The 27838-nt window shown below is 37.2% G+C and overlaps 1 protein-coding gene across 9 annotated transcripts in view; it reads left to right on the plus strand.

The window, feature by feature from the left end:
- ppfia1 (PTPRF interacting protein alpha 1) overlaps positions 1 to 25955 on the plus strand; it is a 108401-nt gene extending 82446 nt beyond the window's left edge. For 3 of the 9 annotated variants that reach the window (XM_052097797.1, XM_052097801.1, XM_052097798.1), the window contains 8 exons: positions 786 to 812; positions 3951 to 4126; positions 9436 to 9533; positions 9610 to 9788; positions 10924 to 10992; positions 11068 to 11242; positions 17957 to 18025; positions 24772 to 25955. In XM_052097797.1, the coding sequence (XP_051953757.1) occupies positions 786 to 812; positions 3951 to 4126; positions 9436 to 9533; positions 9610 to 9788; positions 10924 to 10992; positions 11068 to 11242; positions 17957 to 18015 (783 nt within the window). In that variant the 3' untranslated portion in view covers positions 18016 to 18025; positions 24772 to 25955. The remainder of the gene's footprint in view (positions 1 to 785; positions 813 to 3950; positions 4127 to 9435; positions 9534 to 9609; positions 9789 to 10923; positions 10993 to 11067; positions 11243 to 17956; positions 18026 to 24771) is intronic. The other 6 variants (XM_052097799.1, XM_052097807.1, XM_052097803.1 and 3 more) reach the window with 4 other exon arrangements.
- The last annotated feature ends 1883 nt before the right edge of the window (positions 25956 to 27838 follow it).

Below are 27838 nucleotides of genomic sequence, written 5' to 3' on the forward strand. Positions count from 1 at the left end.
ATTTATAGTCAAATTATAGATTTTTTTGATAAAACACAATTTGCAATATCTTTTTGAGGTCACACCAAATGATTTTGGTTAAATTAGCAGTTTAAAAAGTGATTATTTTCCCTAAAAAATAAAGAGTGGCGATGACCTTTAAGATGTTTCCAGGTGACATTTACATGTCACTTGAGGTCCTTAAACACTTTTCAAAAGTCTCAAAATGTCCTTTTTGTGTCAATCGCATTACATTATATTTCATAAAACAATCCTACTGAGACAACAGTTATTTACAGTATGTATTATGATGGGAATTATAATGGAATGCATCAGGGCAAATTACGGAATTATGCCAAATATAAAAACATTAAATTACAAACATATTTGAATGCTTTTATAAAGAATTTCAAAAGAGAAGTGATGAGGGAGGGTCGCACCAAAAGATCTTTTAACACTTGTGGACATTTTTTTTACTTATACATAGAAAACATTGGAAAGTTAAAATTGGTTTAATATATTTTAGAGATACTACATATACTGTTCAAAACATTAAAAAAATTTTTTCACAAAATGAAAAAATAAAGGACAGAATAAGGCGTCATGTCATTGATCCATATATGAAAATGAAAATAAAAAGCCCATTTCTGAAAGATTTTGTGAGTTCAACCAGTATGCACATCAGTGTTTGAAAGCATGCTGTAGTGTTTTGCTGCATTTAGTCGTAGCAACAATGTGTTTGTATTTTCTACTACTGATTCACCACTAAAGCTATCTCACTCCACATGCTAACCCGATAACACCAGGAGGATGAGGAGAGCAACTGGGCGCAGGTCTGAATCTCTCAAATACATACAATCTCTCTTTCTGTTTCCAGGGTTCATACAGGGTCTTGAAAGTTGTTGGAAAATGTTTGATTTTTACAATTAGTTTTTCAAGATTTAAAAGTATGCTTGAATTTTTAATATGTTCCTTGAAAATGTTTTTTTTTTGGGTTGACTTATAAAATGCCCAAAATTATTCTGAATTTTAAATAAATATTATAAAGTCATTATGTTTGAGGTTGTGTCATGAGTGCATGCATGCCGCTCTACATCTTGCTTTGATGTTGTGTGCACATGCAGGTTCACTGGTAGTGAGTGAAACAATAGAAATGGTACCTGCATCATCAACTTTTTAAGGCTATAAGAGATGACATAATATATGTCTTTGCTGCATTCATATGTCTGCAAAAAAAAAAAAAGATAAATGCATGTTTGCACTTATCAGCCCTCATTGGCCATTCTGAATGTATAAGAGACAAAGATTTCATTAAAATTTGAATTTAATTCAGTATTTACATTCAATAAGTAAAATCCAGGCTTAACTTGGCTGCAACCCAGGGCCTTTGGTTGTAGTGTAGCCTCAAATAACGTATGTGCAGTGGAAGTGGGGCTCCTCCTGAATGGAGGAGTGCTTTTTCTGGAAGTCAGAGCATCAGATTTTGATTTCTTTCAATGAGTACTCCAGTATCGCTCCATCATGTTATGCTTATGTCATCTAATTGAATGGTCAGAAAGAAAGATGGAGATCAAATATTATAAGAAAGAGACCAATTACAAATGCACACTGACAATTACAGATGGTCAGGATGTGCACGAATGTGGGGAGGTAACTACCACAAGCAAATACTCATTGTGGAATTTACAAATACTCATGGCCAAAAGCATGACAAAGTGCTCCATTCACATCAGCATCACTGTATGTTTCTCTCAGCCTATTAAACATTCCGAAATATTACCATACTCATAGATTGTCCTTGCAAATAATAGAACAACCTAAAGGATCACTAAGGTAATAAGATTGTATCATTGTTTAGAAACAAACAGTTCAAGTAATTAATACCAAAAATGAATGAATATTTTTGCAGAACATAATAGAAGTTTTTTTTTTTTTTTTACTGAAACCAAAGGCTTAAGAAGTTCCAGGATTACCTCTAGCTGTTGCCAGAATTCTGTCAGCACCCATGCGCTCTTATGAAGGAAATTAGTTCACCAGTCGTTTCCAGTCTCATCAGCTGATTAAAAAAAAAAATGACATGCTTACCATTTTACATAAATATTGTATTGCATTTGCACTACATATAAATATTATCCGTTACTCAGATGTAATGACTTGTAAACTTTCCATCATGGGCTGAGTTTCTCAATAACATTGCAACTAAAACATTTTAGGTCATACTGTCATAGACTACTTTGGTTGCTTGTTTCCTAAACAAATAAGTTCTTTGTTAAGGGAGCTGTCCAGTCCAAAGGTGCTGAACTAACAGGCCGAAACTTTTGCCAATATGTTCAGTTTGCTTTCTCAAGTAATCTTATCAAGGTGCTGGATGTTATTAAACATGAATCAATTTCATAAAATAAATAATGATGGTTTCGTTTCAGAGGTTAAGCTTATCTGCCTATACAGCCATGTATTTTTGGGCCACACTGCTGTCAGTCATGCTAGTACTCTGAGAATAGGAAGGGAAGTTGTATTTATGTTGAAAAAGGAGGAGCTTTCAGTAATCTCAGCCCACTCCTGTATTCCCTGTACACACATGACTGTGTGGCAACACATAACTCCAATGCCATCATTAAGTTTGCTGATGATACGACGGTGGTAGGTCTGATCACTGACAATGATGAAACAGCCTACAGAGAGGAGGTGCACGCAATTGACATGCTGCTGTCAGGAGCACAACCTCTCCCTCAGCGTCAGTAAGACCAAGGAGCTTGTAGTGGACTTCAGGAGGAAAGACAGAGTACACAGCCCATCACCATTAATGGAGCACCGGTGGAGAGAGTCAGCAGCTTCAAGTTCCTCGGTGTCCACATCACTGAGGAACTCACATAGTCCGTCCACACTGAGGCCGTTGTGAAGAAGGCTCACCAGCGCCTCTTCTTCCTGAGATGGCCGAGGAAGTTTGGAATGAACCACCACATCCTCGTACGGTTCTACACCAGCACTGTAGAGAGCATCCTGACTGGCTGCGTCACTGCCTGTACGGCATTAGCAGCACCCATAACTTCAAAGCCCTGCAAAGGGTGGTATGAACTGCCAGACACATCATAGGAGGTGAGCTTCCCTCCCTCCAGGACACATATATATATATACCAGGCGGTGTGTGAAAAAAGGGTGGAGGATCATCAAAGACTCCAGCCACCTGAACCATGGGCTGCTCTCACTGCTACCATCAGGCAGGCGGTATCGCAGCATCAGGACCCAGCCGACTACATCAGCCGACTACATGACAGCTTCTTCCCCCAAGCAATCAGACTTTTGAACACTTGATCTCTCACGATCGATATACATCAGCACTGCATTTTATTAATCTTATATCTCACACTGGACTGTCATAAATTATATTCTCTTTACAATACAACCTACTGTAAAAAAAAATTTGGTTTATATATATACACTTTACTTATTTTTTATTGTTTGTGTATTTTATATATTATGTGTATGTGTATTCTTCATTGTGTGTATTGTTTACTGTACATTGTATATTATTATTGCGTTGTGTAATTTTGCGTACATTTGATATGTAAATTGTGTTGTGTAAATATGTTGTTTATTGTAAATTGGTATATGTCCCATCACTGTCATGACTGCTATGTTGCTCGGAACTGCACACAAGACTTTCACCCACTGTTGCACTTGTGCATATGGTCGTGTGACATTAAAGTGATTTGATTTGATTTCATCTAATGCTGTATCAATGATCAATAAAAATAATTAATTGCTACATCCAAGCAAATTCTGCTCATTCGATGCTTGAATTATTTTCTTTACACATATTTCCACAAATTTTGTTTTGATATCCTGTAACGTTATGAAGGGCTGTTTATATTTTGTATTTTTATGACTTTGGCCTAAATTTGATGTTTTATATTTTTTTGCCATTTGAGATTAATGAATATGTATTATATTGTGTTTCATATTTTTTCTAGACTCTGGCATATGGTGACATGAATCATGAGTGGATTGGTAATGAATGGCTGCCTAGTCTCGGGTTACCTCAGTACCGCAGTTACTTCATGGAGTCTCTGGTAGACGCTCGTATGCTGGATCATCTGACCAAGAAAGACCTACGCAGTCAGCTCAAAATGGTGGACAGTTTCCATAGGTCAGTCACGTTTGACACGATACTTATCGTGTCTATCCGTGTTTGTCCAAATAGAGCTCAACAGTGCCTGCCCATTTTTTTTTAGCTGTCCTGAATTTGGAAGGATTTCATTAAATCCTGAAAAAGTGCCAAGTCATAAACCAAACCAACAAGCTCTCAAATCCTACCATTACAAATTTTTAATCAAAGTTTTTGAAAATTGGACAAAGAAAAATATACAACATGTATTCATTTAGCAGATGATTTTATAAAAAAGCGACTTACAAATAATTAGAACAATAGAAGCGATTTATCCAACAAAAGGAGCAACAGTAAAATAAGTGCTGTAATACAAGTTTTACATAGCTTAGAGCAGTACACAAAGAAAGGAGAATGTATTTATTTATTTTTAAAGAACATGAAGGAAATGCGTTTGTATTTGTATGAAAGTTTGGAGACTTCGCTTCCAAGAGGGGAGTTAAAGAAGGAAGAGTGAGTGTGTGTGGTGTGGAGAATTGACCATAGATGGTTGTTATTTTCCATCCATCCATCTTCAACCGCTTATCCGAATTCGGGTCGTGGGGGCAGCTGCTCCAGCAGGGGGCCCCAAACTTCCCTATCCTTAGCCACATTAACCAGCTCTGACTGGGGGACCCCGAGGCGTTCCCAGGCCAGTGTGGAGATGTAATCTCTCCACCTAATCCTGGGTCTTCCCCGAGGCCTCCTCCCAGCTGGACGTGCCTGAAACACCTTCCTAGGGAGGCGGCCAGGGGGCATCCTTACGAGATGCCCAAACCACCTCAACTGACTCCTTTCGACGCAAAGGAGCAGCGGCTCTATTCCGAGCTTCTCACGGATGACTTAGCTCCTCACCCTATCTCTAAGGGAGAAGCCCGCCACCCTTCTGAGGAAGCCCATTTTGGCCACTTGTACTCACGACCTAGTTCTTTCGGTCATGACAAAGCCTTCATGACCATAGGTGAGGGTAGGCACAAAAATTGACCGGTAGATCGAGAGCTTTGCCTTCCGGCTCAGCTCTCTTTTCGTGACAATGGTGCGATAGAGCGCGTGCAATACCGCCCCCGCTGCCCCGATTCTCCGGCCAACCTCCCGCTCCATTGTCCCCTCACTTGTGAACAAGACTCCGAGGTACTTGAATTCCTTCACTTGGGGCAATACCTCCTTCCCTACCTGGAGTACGCACTCCATCGGTTTCCTGCTGAGGTTGTTATTTTATCTATGAAAAATGTGGCGAAGTCATCTGCTGTTAGAGATAATGCGGGAGGTGGAGCAGGTGGGCAAAGGAGAGAGGAAAATGTTTTGAAAAGTGTGCAAGTATCAGAAGAATTGTTAATTTTGTTGTGATAGTATGATATTTTTGCAGTGGAGACGTTAGCAGAGAAAGAAGAGAGGATTGACTGATACATACTTAGGTCAGCAAGATATTTCGATTTGCACAATTTCTTCTCCGCTGCTCTTGGTTAAGAGTGATGTTCACGGTGAACACTGGATAGCCAGGTGGTGGAGAGTGTAGCGCGCGGGCTGGACTGGATGATTGGGGATAATTGTTGTCTAAACAAGATGTTAAAGTGGAGAATAGGGAGTTAGTAGTATTTTTTGCATCAAGTGAGGAGAACTGGTTAGAGGAAGGAAGTGAGGATGACACCATAGAGGAGAGACGGGAGGGTGAGAGTGACCATAGGTTACGCCGAAAAGAGACCAAAGGAGCAGTGTGTGTTGTGACAGGAGGTAAGTTGGATGAACTACAATCCAATGAAGCATTGCAAATAGTGTAATCAAATTATAAATATGAAAAATATTGATTTAAAGTTTTTAAGTAAATAAACAATATATTTTTATTGTATTGCCAAATATTTATATATACGCAAATATATAACACTTTGAGAGTGAAGGAAGACCAGTAAAGTGTGTCATGGGTGTGGGCTGTCGCTGCAGAGCTTGTTTGGTGGGCATTGTTTGCTGCGATTCTCTGTTTGATAGAGCTTTTCTCTTCAGGCTTATGGGTTGTGTTGTTCTTCACCAGGATTTCAGATATGAAACACACTTATACAAGTCATTGTTGTTGTGTCTTATGAGACGGGTCACTCAAAGCAAACAGGAATTTTAATAGTGCCACAGAGACAGTGTTTACAGTTTTCAAAGAAATTAGCCTATGAATGGCTTACCATATTTCCCAGAAATAAAGTCGCACCTTGTCAGAAGCGCATTGAGAGAGAAAAACGGTTGCATCTGTGTATAAGTCGCACGGACAGAGGTTGTATGTGGCTAGTGCTCGGACCTGAGAGCAGCCGTCTGACTTCCCTTCAGCCACTCTGTAGCATGTCAACATTCGCTGTGAAGATTACCTTAGGATCTACATATCGTATCACGCAATATTAGGCCTTGTTTTAATCGAGAGATTTGCTTTAAGTACCGTATTTCCCAGAATATATGTCACGTTTTTTTTCATCATATGAAAGGTCCTGCAACTTATAGTGCTAAGTGACTTATATTCATAATTTATACATAATTGATGTTGGCTGGCCAAACACATACACACAAAAACAAATGAAAACACAAGTCTTAGAAACTGTAGAAGCGTTTTAAAGTTGCCAATTAAGAATACTTTGCCTTTACAAAGTACTTTATGCAACCAGTTTAAATATTTTGTCCATCATAACAAACTCTAGTCCGCTGTCAAACGCAACTCCTTACATGCCCACATAATGACATTTCATCACACTCATAGTAAAAACATTCAGTCAGTGAAACAGATTATTAATACGTTGCTACGGCGGTGGCCGAGTGATAAGGGATGGCTGGGGGAAAACGATTGCAATCAGCCGGGAGAAGGATAAGGTGGAACCGGAGCTGCAGTTCAAGAGAGAGATGCACGAAGCATGTGTGCGTGCGTCTTTATGTTTATACATAGCTGACTTAAAAGCAGTGTGTGTTTTTGTTTTGTTATAAACTGAAAAGTGTTTATTAAATGTCTTATGTGGATTGTTCACCACGTTGGGAACCTGATTTGCCACTGTTGCAAAGAGGGTTGCAATATCACAAATATCCACAGTTGCTGGTGTTAATAAACAAATAGAATACAACATGCATATTGTTTTACTCAGACTAAAAGGTGTTTATTTTTTCACAGCATTGAGTTACAGATGTTATAAACAGATGTGGTTTACTTGTTGCATTTCTTTCATGAAAATTTTAATGTTGACTTTTGAATAACTTTTCATGAAAATGAGAAACTGTTACACACGATTACTTAAAGCAAATTCTCCCTTTTAAAACAAGCCCAAAAACATGTGATACGATGTGTAGATTCTGAGGTAATGTAATGTTAACGGAGCACATTTGACATCTGATCCGGTGAAGGGAAGTCGGGCAGCTGCTCCCTGGTCCTAGTGCCTGCCGCAAGCAACCTCTGTCATTGTAACTAATACAGAGATTCGACTTATCTGTGTTTTTTTTTCCTCTCAACAACGTGATTTTGATAGGGATGGCACTGATCCGATATCTGGATCGCTATCGGGTCCGAAACTGACTTTTACCCGGATCAGGTATTGGTCTGAAGAGCCTGATACAAATCCAATACTGCATGTTGGTCATTGACGTTACTGTCAAGCTCAAATAATGACATAAATAACCTTCAAATCAACATAAAAGTAGTCCATATAACTAGTGCATTCCATCTCTTACAGTCATCCAAAAACTTTGTGAATTGCAAAAGGCTGTGTTTAATAATAAATATACAGTCAGCATGCACAGCCAAGTAGTCTCTGGTACCATGCTTCACTGAACGAGTGCTGCTCTGCTGACACACGCGCACACACACACACACGTTGTGTTTCCATGTTTTATGGGGACTTTCCATAGACATAATGGTTTTTATACTGTACAAACTTTATATTCTATCCCCTAAACCTAACCCTCACAGAAAACTTTCTGCATTTTTACATTTTCAAAAAACATAATTTAGTATGATTTCTAAGATATTTTCCTCATGGGGACCGACAAAATGTCCCCACAAGGTCAAAAATTTCGGGTTTTACTATCCTTATGGGGACATTTGGTCCCCACAAAGTGATAAATACACGCTCACACACACAGACAGACAGACAGACAGAGAGAGAGAGAGATCTGAAACTATTTACAAGTCCATATACAAGTTGAAATGTGTAAAGAGAACTGGCTTCTTTTCAAATGAAGTCTTTCTCTGGAATTACTGTTATTTTTGCTGCTGCATCATGCAGACTAGTTAACAAAGTTTTGCACATGCTCTTATGTAATTGTATTTTTGTTCCTATTTTATTATGTATTGTTCGAGGTTTTTGTTTCTTTAAACAAAGAGTACTCCCAATCAGTTCCACACAGTGAATCATGGATGTTCTAACCTCATTAAGATAAAAACAACAACACTGGTATTTAACTGATAGTTCTGGTATCAGGATCAGAAGAGAAAAATGGTATCATTCCATCCCTAGATTTTGACCCAGTGTGGCTTATAGTTGGGTGCGATTATATTTCCGGAAAATAGGGTAATCATGTGTAACAGCACCCCCATCCCCCCACTCCCCACAAGTTATCTTTTTGTTTCATAAAAAAAGAAAAAGAGACACATTTGCCACATCTTTTTAAATGCATGCAACTATTTGCTGGATACAAATCAGTCTGAGTAAAAAAATATGCCTGTTGTGTACTATTCATTTATTAACATTTATAAGTATTTAATCTGTTGTATAAAGTACTTTGTGAAGGCCAAGTTCTCTGAATGGGCATTTTTAAAATGCTGTAACCATCTCTATGACTAATGTTTTCATATGTTTGTAAGCATACTGTATGTGTTTTGCCATGCGTGGGATTAACCGGCTATCAATTATATATAAATTATGTATATAAATCGCAGGACATTTCAGACTATTTCAGTATTTTGGAAATAAATTTACTTTTACAGTATAGTAGTCTTGGCTTATTAAACTGGGATAAGAGAAAGTATTTAAAAACCGAAACAAGTTATTTTTGTTAAAATTCCTGTTTTCGTGGTAACAGCGAGTTTTCAGATCTCTTTTCAGTTCTTCAGGAATTCGGCTATTAAACAGTTTTTATAAATGAAGTTGCATTCACACTGACTTGTGGCTTCTACAGAAGCATATAACATCACTTGACCTCAGAGCTTATGAAAGGTTTTTATACATAATTTTATTTTTATTCAAGTTTATTTTTTCGCTTAATCATTTTCTCTGTGGAGAACAGGTATATGTGATGGGATGATCCATGTAAACGGCACTAACTGTATGTTTGTCTATCTCTCTTGTGTCTTGTAGGAACAGTTTTCAGTGTGGTGTCATGTGTTTAAGACGGCTGAACTACGATAGGAAAGACCTTGAGTGCAGACGAGAGGAGTCACAGCTTGAAGTCAGAGGTGATTGTTATATCTTTTTTCTTTGTTTAGATGTGACTGTGGTCATGGCAGTGTCATTTAAATGCTTCTCACATAGCAGATGTGCTGGTGTGGACTAATGAGCGTGTAGTATGCTGGGTTCAGTCCATCGGGCTGAAAGAGTATGCTGGAAACCTTCATGAGAGTGGTGTCCATGGAGCCCTCATCGCCTTGGATGAATCCTTTGACCACAATGCCTTTGCTCTGTTACTGCAGATTCCTACACAGTGCACACAGGTAACACACACATCAATGAGTACATAACAGACAGTTTCTTTGACATTGGACCATACATGATTTTGTTTTTGTGCAGGGGTTGAGGGTGATGCATCGACAACCCCACCCTATATTTTTTTATGTTGGAAATATTTATTTTTTTAAAGGTACAAAATATTTTTTATAACAACAAACCTCTTGCAGATGTATACACTATTGCAATCAGTCATTATTAGACTTAAGTATGTATCCATAACTTTTAAAATGTGTATCTTAACATTGCTTACAAAAAGAATGCGAAACATAGCAATGGAGCTTCAGTTTGCAAGTGAATCATCTGAGGAAATTCAGTTTATGATTTAGACAGCTGACTTACTGTGTTTGTGTTTGATTCAGGCTTATTGTCCAATAATTTTGACTGATTTGTAAAAAAAAAAGAACCACACCAAATGAGGTGTTCTTTCAGGAGTTGGATTGCACATTGCGCTGTATATTCACTATTGCATTGCACATTTGAGTAAGTGAGGACAACTCAATGGAAAGTTGTGTTGAATGTTAAGAATGGATTACGAAGGTCTACTAGTTGGACAACAATGGAATTGATTTGTGAGGCTTAATTTAATTAAATTTTTTCTTGACATGCTTACAATGTGCTGCTGTTAGACAGTTTGCACGACATGGCTTTTAGCCATTGCGCTGCACAATCGTTTTTTTTTTAAAGTGGTCCGGAGCGAGTGTTGTTTTTTTATGGTCAAATGGCGTGTGAAGAGAAAAGTATGCCCACAATTAAAAACAATGCATTCTGTTGCACTCCAAGCTGTTTGGAATGCAAGAACAAGTCTTATGTTAATGCCCTCCAAACAAATGTGTCTGATCAGGGTCAGGTGAACCCAAAAGCAGCCTAATTATACAAGTTTATATGACATTTAGTTGACTAGTCATTCAGGCGATCTGCCAACAACTCGATTTTAAAAGGGTGTAGATTTGCACATGCCGATTGACTATTTATCATCATTATATTTTTTGTCTCTTCAATTAACAAGTTTTGATAACTTAATATATATATATTGATAATATATTATGAATAAAATGTATTGGCTTATATATTATTATTGCAGAGGTGTAGGAAACATTCATATCTGTGTTCATTTTGTAGGCCAGAGCATTACTGGAGCAAGAGTACAATAACCTACTATCTGCTGGCACAGAGAGGAGATTAGAGGAGGTGAGTGAGATTCATCTGCCATATAAATACACACCTGAATACTTCACATCAGAGTGATTTTACTCTTCACCGTAGGATGATGACAAGAACTTCCGACGTGCTCCGTCCTGGAGGAAGAAATTCCGGCCCAAAGATGTGCGTGGATTGAGTGTGGGCTCTGCTGACACGCTTCCTGCAAGTTTTAGGGTGACCAGCAGTGGCCCGTCGTCTGCTGCCCTGATGGCTAAGAAACCACAGCTGGATGGTCCAGGTGCCATCAACATTTGATTATGCTCATCTGCTTCCATTTCTGCAGCTCTGTATGCTAATTTATAGCAGGGCAGTTTGACTGTAGAAATTCAGCTATACTGACAACACTGAAAATTAAAGGCCCTGCTTCCACCTGGTATTAAAATGCGTTTTCAGTTATCCGATCACAAGTGGTCACAGGATGATTTCAAAAGGATGAGTCTCTAATTTCACGACGACATATCCCTATGTCAGTGTGTTACTGCATGATAACAAACCACAAAAAATGTATAAAAGAAAAAAACGCACCGTTTCTACCTGATGCAATTGGAATTCAATCGAAGTACAAATGCAACATTTCAAACAGAATTCTGTTATTTTAGTAGAGTACCTGTATTAACCTAAGCAACAGATGTGTGTCTTTCTCATCTGTGTCCCCACTAGTTGATATCAGACACACTGAAGGAGATCTGTGATGTTCTCGTGCTTGTACAGTTGAAGTCAGATATTTACACAGACCTTAGCCAAATACATTTAAACGCCGTTTTTCACAATTCCAGACATTTAAACGCAGGAAACAGTTAACTTTATTTTAAGAATGTGAAAATGTCACAATAATAGTTTTTATTTCTTTCATCACATTCCCAGTGGGTCAGAAGTTTACATACACTTTGTTTATATTTGGTAGCATTCCCTTTAAATAGTTTAACTTGGGTCAAACGTTTGGTAGCCTTCCACAAGCTTCTCACAATAAGATTCGGCCCATTCGTCCAGACAGAACTGGTGTAACTGAGACAGGTTTGTAGGCCACCTTGCTCGCACGCGCTTTTTCAGTTCTGCCCACATATTTTCTGTCGGATTGAGGTCAGGGCTTTATGATGGCCACTCCAATATCTTGACTTTGTTGTCCTTAAGCCATTTTGCCACAATTTTGGAGGTATGCTTTGGGGTCATTGTCCATTTGGAAGACCCATTTGCGACCTAGCTAACTTCCTGGCTGATGTCTTGAGATGTTGCTTCAATATAACATAATTTTCCTTCCTCGTGATGCCATCTATTTTGTGAAGTGCTGCAGTGCCTCCTGCAGCAAAGCATCCCAACAACATGATGCTGCCACAAACTAATGTTTGTACAGATGAACGTGGTGCCTTCAGGCATTTTGAAATTGCTCCCAATGATGAACCGGACTTAGTGGACTTAATTTTTTTTCTGAGGTGATTTTCCCATGATGTCAAGCAAAGAGGCACTGAGTTTGAAGGTAGGCCTTAAAATACATCCGCAGGTACACCTCCTATCAGAAGCTAATTTGCTATTTGTCTAAAGGCTTGACATCATTTTCTGGAATTTTCCAAGCTGCCAAGTAGAGATTCACCGATCGACCGGCCAGGGACCGGAATTAGCCGATTTTCCGCACGCTCGGCCGGACCGGTGACCGGCCGGTCAGCCTCACGTTTTTCCGATTCCAAGCCGGTCCGTTTTGTTGCCAGCGGCGCAGGTAATAATGTCACAGCCGCACGTAAATATGTCATTGGCGTGGAAGATCTTCACTGTGAGTGAAGAATACATAAAGTTGGAAATGTGTAATAATTGTAAGGCCAAAGTAAACCATGGGGGAACCACCACAATAACTTTCGGAACAACAAACCTAATTAGACATTTAAAACACCATCACCCAGCTGAAAATGCCCATTTTAAAAAAAGAAGCTAAAAAGGGAAAGCGGCTAAAGCTAGCCAGATCTCAGAGCCAGCCACAAGTCAGCAGCCTCTCCTATCATCCCTTGGAATGAGCAGCAAAAAGACCAAAGCAATTACGAGGAAAATGATGGAATTCATGGCCCTGGATGACCAGCTGTTCACCATAGTTCAAAAATCTGATACATTTCCTCGATACACAGTAGGAGGTACTTTCCGACCATAGGCGGAAATCGCGGGGGGGTCAGGACCCCCCCTTTCTGAGGGTTGTCCCCCCCTAAAATATCATTAAAATGTGTTTTGTAAACAATATAATGATATATTCTTAAAATAATTGTTTAAGAAATAAAATAATACAAATGCAAACAGGGCAACTACAAAAAAACCCTTGGAGTCCCCTTCAAAAATTGCTCTTGAGAATTGTTATGTTTATTGTCCCCCCCCCCCCAACATTTTTATGAAATTTTCGCCCGTTTCCGACATTGCGTTATCCGAGTTGTTTAATCTCGTGTCATGTCACACACGCAGCCTGTTATCTGTCAACATTTGGGTACACAAATCCGGCTGAGGGGAAGTGGGGTGCTGGATGGCAGAAACAGGCTAAATACATAGAATTTGTGCCGTTGTGATTTAATGTGCTGAGTAACATAATTTATCCCACCGTGTCCGATATTAAAATCAGTGAGACACACATTGTAAAAGGCGTGGGCATTGTCGATATGGCTTCGGGATATGAAATAAAATTCTTCCATCCAGCTGTTGTTAAATGTACATTTTGTTTTTTTCACCGGAGCACCAGCTGTCTTCTCCTCCCATCTACCAGTGATGCTTGATTTAACGTCCCGCGTCTACTGCCTGCGCAGATATCAACAGCGCAACTGGGTTGTAGGTTGCCAGGTTGAGGTCATAAATGATTTGTAATGTGTATGATGTGTCGATTGTGTGAGTAGGATGTGTTTCATTCAAGATCTGGCAACTGGACAATCTTGGAATAATATATTGATGTGATTATTCATATAACGTGGTTTGGGCCATACAAATTACGGGAGTTTTTTTGGGAGAAATAACAAAACGGGAGACTCCCTAGAAAAACGGGAGTGTTGACAGGTATGGTTACAAGCCGTTCTCGAAGCAGTGCTCAGTTTTACAACTGATATTTGGACACATAACATAAGTTGAGCGTATTGGACACTTCAGTTTTACAGATCTTTGGAATTGTTTTGTTAGACGAGTAATAAAGAGAAAAAGGTCTATTTATAAAAATAGTGGAAAATGACATTTGCTATATAAAGCAACTCATTTGCAGTTAAATGTTATTTCTACCTCTTTCCAGTCACAGAGCACTTTATTTTGAGAGTTGTTTAAGTGAGAGATTTATTTTATTATGAAAATAAAATGTTGCATTGAAGAAAGGTAGATTTTGTTTGTATATGCGGTCAATAGTTCTTAGAAAGAAAATCGGAAAAAATCAGTATCGGCAGGTCACACTTGCAAAAAATTGGAAGAAAATTGCAATCGGTGCATCTCTACTGCCAAGGCATAGTTAACTGGAAACATTGCATGTCCAAAATGACTTGCCAAAACTATAGTTTGCTAATATTAATCTGTGGAGTGGTTAAAAAAAAAAAAAAGAGTCAAAACTATGGAATAACAGAAATGGAATTATAGGAAATATGTTGTGACCTAAAAAAATCTAAAATAAAAAACAAAAATGTTATATTTTAGCTTCTTCAAAGTAGCCACTCTGCTTAGAATGTTTTCTCAACCGACTTCTTGAGGTATCACCCTGGGATGCTTTTATGCTTTTAAAACAGTATTAACCCTCTGGGGTCTGAGGGTATTTTGGGCCCTGGAGAAGTTTTGACATGCTTTCTTTCAAATCTGACATTTGTGCTTTTTTCAGTTGCTTAAAAACATATTAATGGCTAAAGTCTGATAACACTGTATTCAGCACAAACTGGGCAACAATAATATGTGAGCAACATGCATGTACAGGTATGTATTTTTGAGAAAATAACATTTATGCGTGTTTTTTTTTTAAAAAAAACAAAATTTTAAGGAACTGAAATAAGGTCATATAACACATACTAAATATTTGTCCACAAGACTTTTGAGAAATGGAACTTGTAGCCTAGGGTTTTTGCTACAAAATGATGTGAAAACCGTCCTGATCACTCATTAATACTAAACAATATAGTAATTTAACTTTTGTAAGACACTTTTAGTGTTGATAGGAAATATGCGAGGAGGCGTGAACTATCATGAATATGGAGGTCATTTACACCTGAGAGGCAAAGACCCTCCCCTGGGCCTATCAATCAGGGATAGAGAATGAATGTGAGGAGACTTAATGATCAAAATCAAGTTTTAAGTTAAAGAAGTAATCTGACTATATATTTTCTTTCCATAAAGAATTTTAGACCTACACTACCGTTAAAAGAATTCCCTTCTGCTCACCAAGACTGGATTTATTTGATCCAAAATATAGAAACAACATTGATATTCTGAACTCTTTTTACAATTTAAAAGAACAGTTTTCTATTTAAATATATTGTAAAGTGCAATTTTTGATCAAAGCTGAATTTTCAGTATCATTACTGCAGTCTTCAGTGTCACATGATCCTTCAGAAATCATAAGATGGTGATTTTCTAATATGGGCATATTTAAAGTGTATTTTACTCATTTAACCGAAACACATATTTGCAAGCACAAGCTTTGTTGATGATAATGAGGCCTTTTAAACACTAGATAAAATATAATCTAAACATTCATATTATTTTTATATCATAATACATATCATATTTATATCATACAGCATACAATTTACATGTACATGTATATATAAAATAGTAAGTCAACTAATGAAATCTAATTGACTTACTCGCCTGAAATTGTAGCCTCAGCTGGATCAAATCTCTCTTCATAATATCCTGGAGCTTTCTTGCCTGTGTGTCGCTGCAAACGCGCAGAAAAATGAATGAAATGTGTTTAAATCAAACCTCACAGTCGCCTGTGTATCGTTGCAAACGCACAGAAAAATGAATGAAAAGTTTTTACAACCTCACAGCGTGTACATTTGCGTTGATCGTCTCAGCACATTAGCGTATGAATGGCGCGCTCTGCTGGTGGGTGGGATCACATTACAGATAATGAGATGGACCGGTAAAAACTGTACATCGCTTTGTTTCAAACAGATTGCATTGCAGGAGAATATTTGTTTTAAATTGGAATAGTTTGACATTTTAAGCTTTGTTTAGACATTTACATTTATGCATTTGGCAGACGCTTTTATCCAAAGCGACTTACAGTGCACTTATTACTGGGACAATCCCCCCGGAGCAACCTGGAGTTAAGTGCCTTGCTCAAGGGCCCAACAGTGACATCTTGGTGGTGCTGGGGCTTGAATCCCCAACCTTCTGGTCAGTAACCCTGAGCCTCAACCACTGAGCCACCACTCCCCCCAGAGACATAGGTTTCATGTGTGTGTGATAAGAATTTGCGGAGTTTCAGTTCATATTTGTGACGTGTTTCTGAAATATGCTCGTGGAGACAGACAGCTGAAAGCGCACCCTTTTTATATTCTTTATTTTACAAAATGTTATTGTGAGTACAAAAATAAAAGTAGACCCTTTATAGTCTCTAATGATGTCTTACACTTATCTGTATACCCAAAAATGGAGTATTTTAAGTTGTTTCTGCTGTAATGACAAAAATATCCAGCAGGAAGCTCCGGCGCATCTGTCGACCCCAGAGGGTTAAAGGAGTTCAAATCTATGTTGGACACGTATTGGCTGCTTTTCTTTATTATTCAGTCCAAGTCATCCATTTTAAAAAAACTTTTTTTTTTTTTTTTAAATAACATTTTTGTTTTGTAATGAAATAAATTAAAGTTGGCACAAATATATTTTTGTCTACAAAACTAATTTCAACCATTTAAGCATACGCCTTCATGTCAAATGATTTTTAAGATCATGAGAAACATTTCAGTTAATTGTCCCCAAAATTTTGAACGGCAGTGTAAGTGAATCTAAACTTATGACTTCAACTGTATATATACTTGCTTTTTAAAAATTTCAGATTGTATGGTTATTCCCTTTTAAAGCTGCACATTAGCGGCAAAGTTTAAACTCTTGTCTTAGCACAGCAGTTGACTGACAGATGAGGGGTGCTGCTTCGCTTCTGTCTGCATTTATGTACGAAAAAGTGATTCACACCACCAATGTTATGTGAACACATGTTTTTTTTTTTTTTTTACTACCTCTGTATGTGGTTTTAGTGATTTGATCACAAAAATGTTTTGGACCCCTGTCCCTCCTTTTCTTTAAAAAAAAAAAAAAAAACAGAAATGTTACAGAGAAACACTTACAATGGAAGTGAATAGTGGCTAATGATTGGAGGGTTTAAAGGCAGAATTGTAAAGCTTATAATTAAGCTTAGGCTTCACTAATTCTTCTGTTAAAACTTGTGTAGTATTTGAGCTGTAAAGTTGCTTAAATCTACATTTACTGATATTACATTGTTTATGGCATTATGTCTTCATGGCAACGAAGTTGTACAATTTTATATAAATTCACACAAAAAAAGGTTATAAAGCGATTTTGTCACACTAAAATCATGTTAATATGCATATTGTTTATGTATGTTGTGTGGCTATACTTTTGAAACGGTGAGTAATTTAACATTTACGTGTTGGCCCCAATCACTTTGATTGCAACTGCCTCATTGTAACCCAGATTTTTGAAGACGAGTTGAAGTTTTTGTGGTAGTCAACATTATTCCACTAATGCAGTCGATTGAGCTTAACTTGTATTTAATCTGGAATATAAATAAAATGTTAATAAAAAATAGGCATTACGTCATTATTATTTAAATAATAAATAAAAAAAAGCAAATATATTTATATCATAATACCATACCATTTCTGTGATGAAATATGACTCGTATTGTGATTTTGGTCATCCTGCCCAGCCCTAACTGATGTGTGTTTGTGCAGCATTCAATCTCAGAATGTGTTACTAATGTGTGTCTAATGTGTGATTGTAGGGAGTGTGAGTGGTGTTCAGAGGTTGGATTCCACTACGGTCAGAACCTACTCCTGTTGATGTCACTCGGGTGAGTAATTATTCACATACGTTTACCTCAGTGTTTCTCAACTTGTTTGCCGTGAAAGATTGTCAGGTGTGCCATGGAAAATTATCAAATTCCACAAACTATATAAATGCATGAAGCTCCTCACCTTTTGGAGAAATTCGCTGTATGCAAACCATAATCGGTCACTTTTTTGATTGTGAAGAGCAATGATTAATGTGCAAATGTGACTGATATTTATCAGTCTAATATGCCCATATTAGAAAATCAGCATATTATAATGATTTCTGAAGGATCATGTAACACTGAAGACTGCAGTAATGATGCTGAAAAATCAGCTTTGATCACAAATTGCATTTTACAATATATTAAAATACAAAACTGTTCTTTTAAATTGTAAAAAGAGTTCACAATATCACTGTTTACTGAATTTTGGATCAAATACATGCAGTCTTGGTGAGCAGAAGAGACTTCTTTTAAACGGTAGTGTAGGTCTAAAATTAAGTAAAGTCGTTATGTAAAGAAAATGTATAGTCAGATTACTTCTTTTAACTTAAAACTTGATTTTGATCATTAAGTCTCCTCCCATTCATTCTTTTTCTGTCACATTCCTCATTGATAGGCCCAGGGGAGAGGGGTCTTTTGTCTCCTCAGGTGTGAATTACAATCAATATTCATGATAGTTCACGCCTCCTTGCATATGACCTTTCTAACACTAAAAGTGTCTTACAAAAGTTAAATGACTAAATTGTTTTGTATGAATGAGTGATCAGGATGGTTTTCACATCATTTTGTAGCAAAAACTCTAGGCTACAAGATCCAGTTCTCAAAAATCTTGTGGACAAATATTTGGTATGTGTTATATGGCCTTATTTCAATGACTTAAAAATTTTAGTTTTTTCAAAAAACCATGCATAAACTTTATTTTCTCAAAAATACAAACATGTACACACGTTACTCGCATGTTATTGTAGCCCAGTTTGTGCTGAATGCAGTGTTATCAGACGTTAGCCATTAATGTGTTTTTGATTAACTGAAAAAAGCACAAATGTCAAGGCATGTCAACTTCTCCAGTGCCCAAAACACCCTCAGACCCCAGAGGGTTAAGGAAGAATATAGATCTGCTTTGTTCTTTTAATGCTTAAACACTGTAAATTCTCTTGGTAGATTTAGGTCATGAATGACTCAAAATGATTCACTAACTCACTCATTTCGACGCTTATTTGTCGCCACCTAGTGACATTTCCAGAAGGGGTATCCAAGATTTTTTGATTATTTGAGATCTTCATTAAACGATCACTGAACTAATCCGTTAATAAAATTGAACAAATATGTGAAACAGAAACAAGCCTCACCAAATTACTCTTTATTTTGCAAGATTTTAATAAACTTGAATCAGTAAAATAGCTGGAATTGGTGCTTTTAGCTTATTCTTTAAAAAAAATATCCCCAGGAAAAATATTCGTGGACCAGTGATTGTCCTACCTTTTTAGCCCCTCATGAGTTTGCATCCCTGTCATTTGTTGTGGCAATTGCAAGAACAAATTACAAAATAAATTGGAAAAGAAGCAAATTGTTTGTTTTTTCATTACCCATTTAGTATTTTCATTACCCTTGCCACCATGTTGCCACATTGTAGCCTACCTATGTGAATTTTTTTTTTGTATAGCTGAATTTCAAACCCTTTGTGGGATAGTGTGGGATAGCCTTGCCGTGGGCTCTTAGCAGAAGCCTATTCTGCAGACACCACATCAAGCTCCGATTAGTTTGATAGAAAGGCTTTGCAATGGCGAAATAGGGGCAAGAAATTCCTGTTCAATACAAAACAAGGGAAGGGCTCTCTCAGGTGGAAGCAACCAATGGGCCAAATGTCTGAGACTGAATCCTTAATTATAAAACAAAATCTTGGGCATCACGTAACTCCGATACTGTGAGTATATTAACGTGTACAGATTGGCCCCATTCACTTCCATTGTAAGTGTCTCACTGTAACCCAGATTTGTGTGTTTTTTTTTTTTTTAAGAAAAGGAGGGAAGAGTTTAACTAAAATGTAAAAATATTGCAGTAATCAAAATTATGCCACAAATGCTGTTGATTAAGATTAACTTCCTTAAAATTCCATTAAAATGCAATACATCATATTTAATAGGGGTCACTGCTCAATTTCATTATTCCCCAAGGGGTCCTTGGCCTATAAATCGTTGAGGACCTCATTTCAAATAGTTTTTTGATTCACTCGTGTGTGTTCGCTAGAGCTGGGTAAAAACATAGATTTTCAGATTATTTGATATCTTCATTAAACTATCCCGTTATTGATTCTACCCTATGCTCATTCCTACAATGCAAGTAAATCACTTGCACATGCTACCCAATTTTGCATGTCTAAAATGTATGGGATTAGCTACTGGTTGGTAAATGTTCAGATTTCACTCAGTTATGATTGAGTATAGTATATTGGTGAAGAAGCTGAGCACGAAGATCATTTCACTGTGTGTTGAGAGGATTGGTGTATTTTGTGTCCAAAGACGAGATCCACACAATCTATGTGCCATTGAATAATGCCTCTTTTAATATCCTTTCTGTTCTTTTCATTCAAAACAACAAAAAAAGAAAACATTTAGTTGTAATCAGTCATTCTGAAGCATAGATTCGACTCCATTAAGATTAACTCGCTAACCCTCTGGGGTCTGAGGGTGTTTTGGGCACTGGAGAAGTTTTGACATGCCTTGACATTTGTGCTTTTTTCAGTTGATTTAAAAACACATTAATGGCTAATGTCTGATAGCACTGTATTCAGCACAAACTGGGCTACAATAATATGTGAGCAATATGTGTTTACATGTTTGTAGTTTTGAGAAAATAACATTTATGCATGGTTTTTTGAAAAAACTAAAAATGTAAGTCTCTGAAATGAGGCTATATAACACATACAAAACATTTGTCCACAAGCCTTTTGAGAACTGGATCTTGTAGTCTAGAGTTTTTGCTACAGAATGATGTGAAAACCATCCTGATCACATATTTACAAGCACAAGCTTTGTTGATGATAATGAGGCAGCATAAACACTAGTTAAAATATAATCTAAACATACATTTCTATATCATATTTATATCATACAGCATACAATTGAAATACTTGCTTATCAGGACATATTTCAATACTCTGAATCCTAGCTGGCAAGTCTGGAAACAGTCCCACTAGTAAAATATGTACATGTTTATATAAAATAGCATGCCAACTAATGAAAACTAAATGACTTACTCGTCCGAAATTTTGTCCTCGGCTGGATCAAGTCTCTCTTTAAAATACAAATGTTCATCGGAGTCTCGCTTTTCTTCTAAGGAAAATTGTAACTCTTCGTTACTATCCAGGAGTTTTCTCACTTGTGTATCGTGCTGTCTTTCAAATGCTCAGAAAAGTGAATGAACGTTGTTTTTAAGGCACAGTCAGGGGCGTTTACCATTTCATTTGATCGTCTCAGTACATTAGCATATGAATAGCGCGTTCTGCTGGTGGGTGTGATCACATTAGATATAATTAGCTGAGCCAGTAGAAACTGTACATCGCTTTGTTTCATTCAGAATACATTGCAGGAGAAAATTTGTTTCAAATTTGAATTGTTTTATTTAAAAGTAGATATTTTAAGCTTTCTTTAGACATATGTTTCATGTTTGTGTGATAAGTATTCGCTGAATTTCAGTTCATTTTTGGTGACGTGTTTCAGAAATATGCTCGCAAACCCAGAGACTGCTTACACCTCACTCTTTTTATTTTCTTTATTTTACAAAAGCACAAGGTTTTGTTATTGGGAGTGTACACAAATAAAAGTAGACCCTTTATAGTCTCTAATGATGTCTTACACTTATCTGTTTGCCCCAAAATGACGGAGAAATTTATGTTGTTTCCGCTGTAATGACGGATGCGCCTGCTAAATAATGAGCATTAGCTGAGAGAGAATTTATTAATACATGTTAGCAAAATAGACATTACAACTGAAATATACCCAAATGAATCGGAATCGAATTTGAGTTGCATTGATAGCTTGGTAATGCACGTTTTAATGCCATAAAAAGTCTTAAATAAAATTCAAGACATCTTAAAAATCTTTTGCTGAGGTCTTAAATTTTGGGGCATAAATGCAGGAGATGCTTAAAACAGCAAACATGTTTTTGATTGGTTGGTGATAACAATGGTAAATTATTTGCATTCTAACAGTGGTGGTTATTTTGATTCTTTTTTCAGGGTCTCGAGTCTTTTGAATCCATTCACCAAAAAGATTTGTTTATTGTCTTTCTGCAAATTACTCCTTTGGGGTCAAATGACCATCGAGTAATTGAAGTTAACCAAATGCACGGATTCATTCACGACCAGAACAAGCGTAATTATCCTTTATTCAATTTTGCATGTTGACAATCCTACTAAGAGAATTATGCACTGCAGAGTGTTGAAGAGTTTCCCCATAAAATGTCAACAAAGCATATGTATCACATTGTGTACTGCTAAGCAGAATTTTATATCAAGCCATACAAAAAAGACAACAATAAAAGCTGAAAAATTTGTTTCAATTACATCTGTATGACATTGTAATGTTTGGTTATCTGTCACTTTTATTTATAATTAATCCAGCCCCTTTTCTTGTTGAATGGCTTGACTCATCTCATTCAGTCAAACAGTAGATCCTTGTTCACGAGGTGACTGATTCAATAATTTTGTTTGCGAACAAGTGTACAGTACATTCAGTTTATTCATGAACAAGTTTTCATCTTGTTCAGACTCAAATGACCGACTCGACTGGTTCAGTGAAGGAGTGTATCCACCATTCAGTGAGTCCCAGCAATGATATGCTATGCAGTATCATAAAAGCTGGACACAGCAACAGAAATTGATTTTGCACACTTTAAAAATAGAGTTTAAGCACCATAACTGTTTTCACCACAAATGGTAGGTCTTATTTTTCCTATAATTTTTCAAAAACTGGGCTTAATTGTTACTAAGACATAGAAAAAGTTCTAGATAAGCCTAAATGTCTTACACTGCGCGCCAAAAGCACAACATTTCCATCCATCACGTTGAATTGAACAAACTACATGCCGCCTCCTCATTCAATCAATCAGACGATCTTAATTCACAAACTTAATGACTGAGTGATTAATTTATTTAGTTTTCAATCTAATGTATTAGTACATTCAGTTGGTTCATGAAATGAGATGGACCGGCTGGTTCAGTGAAGGGCCGTGTTTGTTCAGTGGGAAAAAAAACAATGATATGCTTGCACTCGAATGCCATTGGCTCATGCTATAGTCAGTCTTTACAGGCAAGAAAAGCCACCAAAGCAGTCTGTTCTTTCAAAATAGATCGCACTGGCTTGGAAAGGAAGAGACCGAATGAGAAATATGGCATAAGTGTATGGAGTTGAATGAGAATGCTTTGTTCACTAAAAAGATCCTTTCGAAGAGACTGATTTGTTCACTGTTTAAACTTCACTATTAACAGTGCTGCTAGAGGTGGTATGGGATGCATTGAGGTGGATTATGAGGTGTAGTCATCAAATACCAAACAATGGGGAAATATAAGTTTACCAACAAGTGGCTATGAGTTCTCTGACTCGACAACAGTTAACATTAGGTAATCAGAGCCTGAAATTTGGTGCAGTATTGCTGGTATTGCACACAATTTGAATCATTCCCTTAAGTTCGACGTGCATATTGTGGGAAATTACCACACTTTTATTCAACAGAGAAGCTGTTGCTTGAGTAGTGGGAGTGCACACAGCAAGGAAGCAAACATTTTTACAGAACTTGAGATGTTACAGATGTATAAACCTTTTTAAATTGTAAATCTGACATGCAAATTAAGTTAAACCACGTCTCTGCAAGTGATTGATGTGATCAAACTATCGCTCCTGTTTATAATCAACAAGGCTGTCAACGTTGCAACTTGCAAGCATGCAAGGTTGAAGCAGTCTAGTTTTGCTGCCTTTTTATGTTGTGGTGCTTCCTCATATTAAAGCACCTTTGACCGCAAAGGCAGAAAGGTCACAAATGCTAGTTTAAGGTGTTTAAGCATTTTCTCTTCACCCTGCAGATGTTACATCTCTCATCTCCATCTCTATTTTCCAAAAACAACAATATAAATGTAATTTAGCACATAATGGCATCACGTCTTGCAGGGAAACAAGTCCCTAACAAGAAGTAATGTAGGCTATATACTTGAAAAAAATTATTCTGCTTGAATTAAACTAGAGGCAAGAATTGAGAAAAGTAGCCCCCATGAGATTTAGGTGAGATTGATGTTTGAGTATTACACATTTTATGCAAACAAAAATTAGCCATGTAAGTGTCATAAAGGTATAAAGGTCTGTCATGCAGGCAGAACTTTGGGTTAAGATTCAGAAGAGCATGCTGCTTGATCAACATCAATAAGCTCATTCCCCACAAGCACTTGGTCTGGCTTATTCTTCTTTATGTATTAAAATAACTCAATACATTGGTGAGCCACCCAACATCTGGTTAGCCAAAGACAAGAAGTCACTGATGCATTAGTGTTGCTTAAAAATCAGCAGCTTGATGAAATATTAGTTGAATAGGTTTAGTTTTTGGATTAAATATTGAGGTGCAGATGTGAAGAATCAAAATGCTGTGGAATACGCTATAAATAATTTTCCTATGTGCAAATGTTTTGCACATGTATCACTCTCATTCCAACAATTTTTCTGCTCTGTATGTGTGGTGTGTAATGCTGTTTTGCTTGTCTCTGTGTATATGTATAGGCGAAGCTTCAGAGGACGAGCCCCCATCAAGCTGGAACTTCAATGGATGACGATTCGTTCACTGAAGATCCGAAGCCCATCAACACAAAAGACCAGAGTATATATTTTACATCTAATGCTTCTATTTATGACCTGAGGGACATTTCATTCCTTTAGCAATGTCTTGTATTGACTTTTGCTTGTTTTATTTGTCACCTTTTAATTCTCGCGTCCTAATCCCGTTCAACTCATTTAGATGTAACTTGTGGAATGCAAGTTCAAACATTTTCATTTACATCTGTAGGCATAATCCAAAAAAAAATTTTTTATTTTCATGGAGTGTTTTATCTTATCTAGTTGTTTAATCTATCCAGCAGAAAGTACTTCATGTGTGATTAATCTTCACTGTGCTCTCTTGATTTTCCCGTCGATTGCAAGAAAGTGTCCAGAGTCAGTGGTATTATGTGAATATCAGGTTGGTTTCGTATTTTCCAAGTTGTTTCTAGTCTGTATAACGCTGTTTTTGACGTGTAGTATGACTCAATGTTATTAGTACATAAATCTTTTCATGATTTCATGTGATACCAAAATCAAACCCTTGGAGAAGCCATAATTTGTACCGATTATGAGGGCTATTTTGAATTCATCTTTCTACAGATGTGATATCATTGATGCCAGATTTTTATTGCATCTTTTTTAATGAAAATCACTGTATCCATTCCCTTATGCTGCAGTCAGAGGTGTGTGTGTGTGTGTGTGTGTGTGTGTGTGTGTGTGTGTGTGTGTGTGTGTGTGTATGGAAAAGAATATTCCTGTGTGATTACTTCTCAGATGGACCAATTCCTCCTGTGGCCTCAAACACCTGCTGCCCCAAAACCTTCAGCTCTATATTATTGCTGTAATGAAGCCTTATTTGTATCCCACTCCTTTGTTTTAATGAACTTTTTGAAATGGTATGCATCATAAAGGTGTAGGCTAGAGTCATATCCCAGTATTGCCTTTTTTGTAATGTTTCATTTAGTCACATATGTACAATTAAAATAATGTTACTATCTTTTTATTGTCTTTTATTTAAATAAATCTCCTGGTCCTGTAATTGAAATAATGTACAGTCTAAGTACTCATAAACTATTTTGATCACAGTATTATTTATTGCTATCATTTCAATAAAATACTGAAACTTATTTTCCACTGCCAATAAAAAGAATAAGTCTTTACAAAAAGAGAATTCCTCTGAATCTTTCACTTGATTTTCTTTTTCCTAAAAAAAATAATAAGAAAAAAATTATAAATTCAGGGACAGCGAAATACAAACGAAAATTACAAAAGATGAGGAAGTGCCTTTGTTAATGGGATAATGTCTGCTTATAGTTCGCAACTGCAAATCGGCCTGAATGGGCCAAACTGATGGAAATGGACTGAATGATTACAGTCAGCTCACCCACTTGGACAAAGCCAATTTTGGTGTGCTGATTCAGGTGAGCAATTAAAAAAAAATTATTATGAAGAAATAAATGATGAATTGATTAATTTGAAAATAAAAACATGGATTAATAAAACAGTTTATAAATGGACAAATAAAAAGGCATATTTAAATTTGTTTATTTAATGTTTAAAAATTTTATTATATTTAACAATGAAATTGTTCATTAATAAACCATGTATTCATGTTTCAAATGCAATTATTTTTAAATGCACCTTTTAAATTGCTCTGTGTACAACCTCCTCTCCCTTCCAGGAGTGTCCTGTTCGGACCTGGGCTTGACAAGCCCTCACTGACTTGTCTGTTGATTCCCTCAGTTCTAAGTCTGGTCTTCTGCTTGTAACCCAGGGTGATGGACTTTATCAGCAGTTGTAAGGCATTTCGTCCAAACAATGCTACGTCTGAAAGACAACGCGGCAAGCCCAGCCAGTTCCTGATGTAACTGTTGGCCTTGATGTCCATCCTTGCCACAGCCACTGCAGTGATCTCACATCTTTAGCGGCCACATCAGGCGATGATACAATGTAAATTAGGAACACCAGACATTGTATGTGCCTGGGAGAATTGTCTGTCATATCAAAGCCCTTTTTCAGCTGCTTCAGAACCAACCCTGTCATGTGTTTATCTGACACATCTGCAGTGTGTTCGCTCACTAAACTAAGAATGGGCTGCTCTGCCAGCACCAGGATTCTTTCACCATCCGCCTTAAATGATATCTGGTGGCTTCTAATCCTCTTACAAATAGAAAGGCTACGTGACTTTGCTGGCTTGATCCTCATCCTGGCCCATGCCAAAAGCTCTTTCAGCCTTTTTAAGAGTATGTTTGTATGTGCAGCAGTCTGGAGGATGCTTGTGACATTATCCATATAGTTGCACAGTTCTGGCAATCTCACCCCAGATTGTGTACGGATTCCTCAGGCCATCTGTCTGACACCAATTAGGATGATCTTGAATGCAGCTGTGAACAGGATGGGAGAGATTGAACACCCCAACGCAATCCCTTTTTCCAGTTGCTGCCATCCAGTTATGTACTCCTGTGTTGCATGACATATTTTCAGGTCCCCATAGTAACTATCTACCAAGCTCTTAATACATTCAGTTACCTGGAAAAACTCCAGTGCATAGTTGACAAGCTTGTGTGGAACTGATCCATAGGCATTTGCCAGGTCCAGCCAGACTACATGGAGGTCTTTTTATTGTCTCTTTTGGCACACTGGATCTGCTCCCATATTACTGACACTCCACACATCCAGGAAAACCTGGTGTACCTGCCCTCTGGCAGCTTGAGTCTATGTCATGTCAAGTCAATTTTATTTGTATAGTGCCTTTCACAACACGTATCGTTTCAAAGCAGCTTTACAGAAGATCACTAATTAACAGATGATAAAACTGTAATGTCGATGATATGTGAAAATACGATCATTAATTATGTTTATAAATAAGTAATTAAATAATAATTGTATTAATAACCCCTGTGATCAAGCTGAAGGCGACTGTGGCAAGGCACACAAAACTCCATAAGATGTTGATTCATGGAGAAAAATAACCTTCTCAACCAGACTCGCTGTGGGGGCCAGTTCCCCTCTAACTTATACATAAGTAATA

This window comes from Xyrauchen texanus, chromosome 29 (assembly GCF_025860055.1).
Source record: "Xyrauchen texanus isolate HMW12.3.18 chromosome 29, RBS_HiC_50CHRs, whole genome shotgun sequence".
Classification (NCBI taxonomy): domain Eukaryota; kingdom Metazoa; phylum Chordata; class Actinopteri; order Cypriniformes; family Catostomidae; genus Xyrauchen; species Xyrauchen texanus.